This window comes from Xiphophorus maculatus, chromosome 16 (genome assembly GCF_002775205.1).
Source record: "Xiphophorus maculatus strain JP 163 A chromosome 16, X_maculatus-5.0-male, whole genome shotgun sequence".
In the NCBI taxonomy this organism is placed as follows: Eukaryota; Metazoa; Chordata; class Actinopteri; order Cyprinodontiformes; family Poeciliidae; genus Xiphophorus; species Xiphophorus maculatus.
In genome coordinates, this window is record NC_036458.1 from 2,918,761 (window position 1) to 2,928,331 (window position 9,571).

The 9,571-nt window shown below is 39.0% G+C and overlaps 1 protein-coding gene across 2 annotated transcripts; it reads left to right on the forward strand.

Annotated features, from left to right (window-relative positions):
- The first annotated feature begins 297 nt into the window (after positions 1 to 297).
- Positions 298 to 8,464, forward strand: LOC102221049 (synaptogyrin-1-like). Of its 2 annotated transcripts, none has more exons than XM_005803206.2 (4): positions 298 to 1,000; positions 3,763 to 4,000; positions 4,081 to 4,226; positions 7,873 to 8,464. In XM_005803206.2, exons 1-4 carry the CDS (start codon positions 899 to 901, stop codon positions 7,990 to 7,992), a joined length of 606 nt encoding a protein of 201 aa, XP_005803263.1. In that variant the 5' UTR covers positions 298 to 898; the 3' UTR covers positions 7,993 to 8,464. The 2 variants fall into 2 exon arrangements, with proteins under 2 accessions (XP_005803263.1, XP_023204279.1); XM_023348511.1 differs by lacking the exon at positions 7,873 to 8,464 and adding an exon at positions 5,166 to 5,693 and having other exon boundaries at positions 307 to 1,000.
- Positions 8,465 to 9,571: the final 1,107 nt, after the last annotated feature.

A 9,571-nucleotide genomic window follows, 5' to 3' on the forward strand; every position in this document is an offset into this window, starting at 1 on the left:
AATTTTCATTTTCTTATTTAAATAAGAATTCTAATTTCTTATTTGCATCTTTCAATGTATTTGTAATATTGTATAACATGCTTAAATTAAAAATCTGTAAAATTTGCCAATAGTACTAATTGATTAATACTATTAATCAATAGATTAATAGTATTAATCAATAAATTAATACTATTAATCAATAACTAAAATAGCTGCTGTTGCAGCCCTAGTCTGAAGTTAAATCACACTGTAAAAAATTTGTTTTTAATTTTGTTCTCTAATTTATGACATGTTTTACAGTGCAGGCCAAACTTCTCTTGTTTTAGGACATTTAACATTGCCTAAATTATTTCTAATTTAAGTAACAAATAGTAATAAGAGAAGAAACGCTGAAAAAGTAAAACCAAACATTAAATATCTAAAAATAAAAAACTGCCAAGAAAGATCTAAAATCTCTTTTTCAAGAGGAACCAGGCAAGAACAGCAGAATCATTTACAAATATCAACATTTACATATGAAAATATGACAAACTTCTAATAAAAAAAAGAAAAGTAAAATGAATGCATGCTCTGAGTTGTGTTAACTCCGCCTCCTTCAGTCTGATTGTACCCACAACCTGAACCCATGATGCCTGTTCCTGTGTGATTGGTGGAGCTGGTTGGAGTCCTCAGCCTGTCAGACGGTACTGAGGGAAGTAAAGCCCTGGAGGGAGGATGAGGAGGATTAGAGCAGATTACTGAGCAGTTTATAACAGCAGACAAGGGGAAGAAGAAAGCACAACCAGTTAGGAGATAAATCCTGACCAACTGGGTAAACTGGTCCAAACTGATGCAGTGAACTGGGACAAGCCTCTCAGAACAGACTCTAGGAGGAAGGAACCGCTGTGAGCTGGTCTGGGGTCAGCAGGCAGCGTGGATGGACGGGTTCCAGGCGTACGGAGCAGGGAAGGCCGGCGGCGCCTTCGATCCCCTGACGTTCATCAGGCAGCCTCAGACTGTCATCAGGATCCTCTGCTGGGTGAGGCTCACGATGGTTTGGTTTGGTTCCCAGGTTTACTGAGCAGCTAGTCCTGGCGGGATTTCATTGGTCAGGTATGGGAGGTCAAGCTCTGATTGGTCGGTTTGCATCAACGTCCAAACTAAAGCTAAGAGTTTCTGAACATCTGTAAACAAGTGTGGACTGCAGAACATCAGCGGATGGATGGATGGATGGATGGATGGATGGATGGATGGATGGATGGATGGATGGATGGATGGATGGATGGATGGATGGACGGGCCAACTAGTTATCTCTTTCAGATAAATAACCTTCTAATTTTAATTTTGCTGGTTGACAATTTGTTCCAGAATTTATTGTAATAAACTATAATATTGTTGTTTTGAGACCATTTTCAAGTAATATGATGGTAACAATGATAATAACACTTTACCTAATAAGATATTTACCTAATAATCTGTTCATACCAGATTTAACAATCACTGCTAATTGGAGTAAAAACAGGAAAATATCAGGATGGATCAATAACTTAAATTATGTCTTTTTGTGAAATGTAAATATTTAAGAGTCTTTAAATTATAGAAAAATTAATTTAAAAACCGACATTAACAAATTGAAAAAACACATTTTTTATGGTTGAGTTGAGTTTACTGAACATATAGTGTGATAAAAAACACACAGTTATACACAAATAAACTAAAAGTATATTTAGTATATACAATAAAGTATATTTACACGTTCAACCTTCTAGTAGGTAGAAGTATAAACTTATTACTCTCATCCCTCTTGCAGCAGCAGCATCATCCAGTAAACTACTATTCATGTTAACTTGAAAATAAAATTATTTAATATTTTCTATATCCATATTTATGGTGAAATGCATCCATATTTACAGTAATTTTTAACATGTTGTAATTGTTTTGATATCAATATATCATATTGCAATAATAAGATGTTTTTCCTGTTTCCTCTTGTATTTTGCTAGTTTTGGTACCAGTTCTGGTTGTGTAAATTACCTCTGCAGAACCAGCAAGATTGGATGATTGTTGTGGTTCTGCAGAGCTGACTGCAGGTCCGTTCTCTGGTACTGTTAGCTGGTCAGTTTCCTGCAGCCTCAGTGTGACTCAGTCATGAGACCAGCTTTAACATTCCTGAGGCTCAGCACAAGACTTTTAGAACAAAAGCTCGTTGTCTCAGACTCTCTGGTTCGATGGACCAGACCGGTTCTGGTAACCACCAGACGCAGCAGAACTTTGATCGGATGGTGGAATATTTGCATAAACTGGTTCTTTGAGGAGGATTCAGGTTGAACACTCCCAATCAGATCATTGATGAAGAATGATCTGATTTTGTTGAAAAGATGGAGTCATGTGACTGAGCGCTACATTTAGAGAAAACATGCCTGAGGTCACATGATCACATCAGGAGTCTGGAAATATAACAGGAGAAGAAGAAGCTCTGTTGTCTTTCTGCTAATGTTAAGACTTTATTCTTGTAATATTAGGACTTTATATTTGTATTAAAAAGTAACATCTCTTAGGCTACATTCACAGACGAATGCGACCCAATTCAAATCTTTTCAGTTCCCCAAAAATCTGATTTGTGCCATTTCCAGATGTGGAACTAAATTGAAAACATATCCGATTGTTTTCAAAGTGTCTGCAGTCAGAACGATCTTGTTTTTACATCATTGATGTGAGACAAGCATCATAATTCTGCACCAGCCAGAATGGATCTAAACAATGGCTGAAAAAAATTAGAATTACGAAATTATTTTTAAAAAATCCCACCACTCTTACATCTGACTCCACATCCCAACAGATTCTCTACAGAAGCTGCAGTTGATGCTCCATTAAAGGTGGTTGCTGTTAGTTGTGTTTCTTTTTCTTATCTTTCTTTGTCCTGTTATGATTTTGTGAAGATACTGTCAGCTCTCACTGCTGAATAAACTTTAAAATGGATCCATGCACAGCAGATCCACTTTTATTTCCGTAAACAATGCTGCTGTGTGCCGTTAATGATATTCTGTGAATGTCGGTTGCTTCAGTCTGATTGTCTGGTTGTTGTTGCATTTGATTAGTAGAATGAACGACCACATTAAAAAATCATCTGCCTTCTCCCAGTGCTCCCAGTACTAACTACAGAAACACACCAGTCAGTCAGAAACAACCAATCAGAGCCAGGAGGAGGGTCTTAGCGCTGTCAGTCACTCTCACTCTGTCCCATGGTATTTGCTATGCTACAGCTAGTTCACCATAATACATCCTGCCATGAATGTTATTGCTAGTTAGTTATCTAGCCATTTTCATGATAGTTAGCATTAGCTAGTTAGCTAGCAGATGCTATCTAACTAGCCATTTCCATTCATCCAGAAAACCATTTTGGTTTTCCTGGAATGTTAAGTTGTTTCTCTGCCATTTGTACATTTACCAGCATTGATTGGCAGCACTAAGACCCGTCCCCTGGTTCTAATTGGTTGTTTCTGACCGGAGTGGTGCATTTCTTCAGACGGCAATAGTGGTTCAAGGAGGTCTTTTCACGGATTATTTGTTTTATAAAAGTTACATACTGCAGCTTTAAGGAAGAATCGACATTAAGGTTCTCTAGCCTCGCTGCCATCAGACCACCGTAGACCAGAGGTTTCAATCCCCAGCCATTTTCCTCTACACCCGAATCAAATAAACTCCTCCTCAGCAGACCCTGAGGAGGTAAGTCGTCCATTTAATTTGGGAGTTCTGGTTCTGGAATGGTACCGTAGCAAACCGCCTCCTCCCTTCCCGCAGCTCTTCTCCATCGTGATCCTGGGATGTGTCGCCAACGAAGGTTACGTCAACCGTCCCGATGAGGTGGAGGAGTACTGCATCTTCAACCGCAACCAGAACGCCTGTAACTACGCCATTGCCATGGGAACACTGGGTTTCCTCTGCAGCGCCGGTTTCCTGGCGCTGGATGTTTATTTCCCTCAGATAAGCGGGGTGAAGGACAGGAAGAAGGCCGTCATGTTGGACATCGGGGTGTCGGGTGAGACTCCACCTGGCCGGTTTTAGAGCCTGAATGCCTCTGTGTTCATTTCTAAATGCATCATGCGTGTTTTCCCGCAGCTTTCTGGTCTCTCATCTGGTTTGTGGGTTTCTGCTTCCTGGCCAACCAGTGGCAGTTTTCCAATCCTGAAGACAACCCTTTGAACGAAGGCGCTGACGCCGCCAGGGCTACCATCATCTTCTGCTTCTTCTCCATCTTCACCTGGGTACGTAGCAGAACAGTCTGTCTGCTGCCACCTGCTGGTCAGATAGTGGTAATACTAGCTCCATCTGAACCACCATGCCGGTACCAGCTAACTATTACGATCCATTACCGTGGTTCTGTCCGTTCATTAATGTGTGGGTGATAATCAACATCAAGTATCTGCAGGACTATCTGAGTCTTCAGCTTTATTCATGTTTTCATTCATTAATTGATTATTTAGATCAAATGTTTGAACTGATTCTTCTCCTTCTCCTTGTTTTCTTGTTTGTTATCATGTTGCCTTTTGTTTGGTCTTTTTGTCTGATGTTTCTGATGACTTCCTGTCGATATGATGTTGTTCCATGTTACTTTTCTCTATTCTGTGTTGCTCTTCCATGTGTTGGTGTCATTGGCTCTTCATATTGTTGCTCTTTGTTGATGTTCCATGTTATTTTTCTGTTTTTAATTTTCTTTCACTTTGTGCTGCTAATCTGTGTTTCATCTGTCTGTGTTGCTGTTCCATCTTCTATGTTGTTCTATGACTTGTGTTACTTTATGTTCCGTGTTTCTGGTTACGTGTTTCTTGGTGTTACCTGTTGCTTTATGTTGCTATGTTTTGTTCTCGCTTCGTTCCATGTTCCTTGTTCTGTTTCTTTTTCTTTTTTCGTGCTTCTTGCTGTTTTGTGTTTCTTGTTGTTATTTGTTGTTTTATGTTGTTTTTACTTTCCTCTAATGCTGTTTCTTGTTGCACTTTGCTTCTCGTTGTTTCTTGTTGCTACATGTATTTTCCTGTTCCGTGTTGTTTCTTGTTGTTTTGTTGATCTGCATTGTTTCTTGGTATTACATGTTGTTTTATGTTGCTACGTTTTGTTTTCACGTTCTTCCATGCGGTTTCTTGTTCCATGTTTCTTGTTGCTACATGTTTCGTGTTGTTTCTTGTCGTTCTTCCATGTGCCTGCAGGGAGGCGTCACGTTAATGTCGCTGGAGCGTCTGAAGAGAGTCTCGTACGAAGAAGAATACAATAAACTCTTCACGCCTCCTCTCTCCTGAAACAAAGCCTCACCGTTCTTTCTCTCAGCCAATCACGGCCAAGCATCCTCCCCCATTCAATTCCTCAACTCAGTCTGAACTCTGATTGGTCGGTTTAAATTTCTGTCACACACAGTGCCTTACTGTTGCCGTGGTAACAGAACGATGAGGCATGGACTCCGAATGTAAAGCAGGATGCTGAGTTTAACTGCAGACTGTCGCCCCCTGCTGGCCTTTAAACAATGCATGTTAATAAATATTTAGACCTGAGGTTTGAAATACGCAGCAGGAACTTCATGGTGACAGAGACAGGTAAGCTTGGCTTCATCAACCTGTCTCGGTCACCATGGCAACTAATGTTGGAAGCAGGTTCAGACCTTCACCATCTGTAAAATGTTGCTGATATGATTCTGTCATGTAAGTTCTGTTGTGAAATAATGATTAAACCGCTGAACAGTTGAAGCTTTTTCCTGCTGTCTGCGACACCTGTTACTCATTTTAAGGTTTTATTTTCCAACCACTGCTAGGTGTCACTGTTTTACCATCATTTTACCTGAGTTTGTTCTTCCTCCTGCTGCTCTGTGCCATCAGGACCTCATCCATCCAGCTTCTAGAGGTCCTTTTATTAATTAGTTAACCACAATTAGCGGCATTTTATTCGAAAGCCATATATTTTGACAACATGAGCAACAATTTTAATTCAAAACCCATTATTTCTGCTAAATGATTGAATAAATAGACATATGAGCTCAATAGTAAAGATATTTATCCATTATTCAGGTTCTTCAACTACTAGATTGGAGCAAAGTTCAGCTTCCCAGTGTTTCAGGAGCTCCGGATCATTTATAGAGCTTCTTTAGAAATGTCTAGAAAGTCTGTGCTGCTACTACATGTTTAGCACTAAGATGCTTGAATAGCTTCGTTGATAGGCTAGCACCTCTTAGCACAACTTGAACACAACAATAGTCTTTTCCAGCGACCCATCAGATTGTTTTTTTGTAGCAAAAATTAAGCCACAGTGGGCTAAGAGAAGCAGTTTTATCTTCCATTTCTGTTCATGGATGTCGCTTTCTGCGTCAGATTTACCGGCGGACCAGTAAAACAAAAAATCTGAGGAATTGAGTTAAAAACATTAACGATTTAAAATCTATGCAATTAATTGATAAAATATAACATGTTAATGGCTCAACCTTAATTTTTTCCTCTACTTTTAGTGGTTATTAAAACGTTCCTCTCATTTCAAATCATCTTTTACTATTTTCACTCTAAACTCTTTACCTCTATGGCAGCAGTTCCTCTCACTTTCTGATTTTTTTTCATACTGTCATTGTTATTGCATCGCATGCATCATCTGTGTTAAAACACTCGTGTCGTATTTGTTGCTGGTATGAAGGTGTTTCTTGATCCACATGACCTAAATTATAAACCCTGCTTCTGGTTCCACTCATGACCTTCCTCCTGGGGCCAACAGGAAGTGCTGCCATGTTCTGATCAGCTGTGAGAGTAAGCCACACCTGTAACATGTTGTCTGTGACATGCTAACAGTGTCTGTGTTGCTTTTAACCTCATTAATTTGCTTCATGTTTTTCTGATATGTTTCAGGTCTTCATAAAAGGGGCTGCATTATGTAAATGTGACCTTTTTTGAGCTTTACATGATGTTATAATGCTATTCCCTCATCAAAAATATATCTGGAGTGTTGCCTTGATTCTTTGATGTATGTTTGATAAATCATTTAATCTCCATGACAACCATTCAGCTGTGCAAAACGCCTGGCTGGACTTAGCCCCGCCTTCAAGGCTCATCTCCTCCTCAGGGCTGCAGTTTCCAAGAGCTTCCGTCTCACAGAGCAGCCTTCTCCTAATCAGCTCCTCCAGACTAGCCAGGAGCAATTAGCAAACACCTGGTAGAACCGTGCATCTGCCGAGCTCCTTATAGGAGTCACTTCTCAGAGCAACGCTGGTAAAAACGTTGTTGAAGAGTTAACAGAAAAGCCATGTTGTGATGAGTTACAGAAAGAACAGGACTTTTTTAAAGAGACAGAGGCCCAATTTTAAGGAGTTAAATTACAAAGCCAAATTTCTTTTAAGACATACAGTATTTGATATATACAACATTTTTGACAATTGAATTTAATGGTTACTTGACTGCTGTAAAATGGCACAAAATGCCTGTAAAATACATAATGCTGCCCCTTTAATGTCCTTTTATGACTTTTTAAATGTTCTTCCTAACATGTTAACATCCTTCACCTCCTGCATGCTCAGACATGTGAGCATGCTACATGTTCATGCTATGATGTTTTGGTCATAATATTACTTCTTTTTAATGTTCAATCATTTTATTCTGTTCTAGCATGTATTACATGTTAGCATGTTTTCTTAACAGTAAAACATGCTAACATGTCTAACTGTTAGCATGTGACAGTAAAACATGCCAACATGTCTAACTGTTAGCATGTGACAGTAAAACATGCTGTGTCTTGTGTTGTTTCTCAAATGTTCATTACTAATTTATTGTTCATGCTATTAACATTTTCAGACCTTTTAACAATCTGTCTGTTTTTCTGACATGTTTTCTTTCCGTGTTTCCTCTGAGCTGTTCATAACTGACCCCGTGTCGCTCTGTGTGTCTGCAGGCGCTCCAGTCTCTGCTGGCCGTCCTCAGGTTCAAACAGGGAGCAGACACCGCCATCTTCAACCAGGACTACGTTGATCCAGAGCTACAGGAGCCGGTGGAGGCTCCGCCCACATACTAGTAAAGCCCCGCCCACATCCTGATGTAGAGGCGGGGCTTACATTTTGGAGGGAATTAATGTGAAATTCAGGAAATGTAGTCCTGATGCGTTTAGGAACGAGACATAAACTGTTTAGTTTGACGATGTCACTCAGCTTGAAGGCGTGGCTTCTGTCTCCACAGCCAATCAAAACCCAGAACAGTTAAAGTTCTGGTCTTTAAGTTTGTTCTTATAAAAGTGTAAATCTGCAGGTATTTCACACCACATGTGGCCGTGTGAGATCAATAAACAATGGACATTATTGACCTCTTAGGTGGAAAATGTTAGTTTTCTTTTAGAAAATTAGGGTTTTGTTTTGCTTTGAAGAACCTTGAAAGAATAATGTGTTGAAATGTTTGGAGCATCTTCTTTGTATAACCGAATTGCTGTGAGGCACAGCGCCTCCTGCTGGTCAGTGACTCCTTTGTATCTTATGGTGCTGTATTCTGTTAAAATAAACTGCTGTTAAATTATGAGGTGTGTGTGTTAGTCTTACAAGAGCTCAGTGTGGGTCGGTACAATAAAGCAGATTTATTGTTTACTCATCGTTTCCCTGAACGTGCTGCGACCTGCAGGGTTAAGAGGAGGAATGCTGGATCTGCACCTATTTATGGACTTATTATTCTGTGACTCAGAGTCAGACTATAAATTGACCCAGTTAAAGCCTCCAGGCTACAAAACTGAGTAAGATTTTATAAAATACTCTCATTGTACCGTATTTGAGTCATTGTGTGGACGTTTGGGGCAATACATACAAAACAAACATAAGAAAACAGAATACTATCAAATGTCATATTAGGAACATACAAATCCAATATTTTTGAAATTCAAAATTGTACGATTTATATTCAAAATAAGAAAACACAAACTTCCTCAATATACAAGAACAACCAAAAGGAGTTTTTGTAGATGAGTCTGTTGGTAGATTTATGGAATAGATTAAATGATGAGGACAAATATGAACCAGTTTAAAGAACTGTAACTTATATCCAATAACGAGCTTATTGGATATTATGTTGTATAGGATGGATGTCTCAAATAACAAAAATGCTATTATTGATTTTAATATGTAAATAATTGTACGTACAATGATGAAAATGTAAGACGGAAGCATCATTTAATGTGGGAGGATTTTAACGGTTTTATGTAAATGTGTATGAGAGAAGCAGGAAATCAAATTGTGTAAAATTGCATGTCACTTGGAATGACATTTAGTCTTATAATTTTTTTCAGTTTTTTCTTTTTCTTGCCTGTTTGAAATAAATAAAGACATGGGAATTAAAAGCAAACTTTAACCTGACTCGACTGCAGGAAGCAGCGTTGGGGTTCAGAGGTCGTGCATTTCTGAAACTCTGCATTCGTGTTGAGTGAGGACCAGCACAAAGTTTCAATCAGTTACGCTGCGTTCACACAGAAGGCAAAAGCGACCTAAATTAATTTTTTTTTTCCACGTATGTGACCTATAATTGACTTTTAAAAAAAAAAGATCTGTGCCACTTCGATGCAGGGAAATAAATCAGAATTTAACTCTTTACAAACCATCTGCAGTCTGAAGGATCAT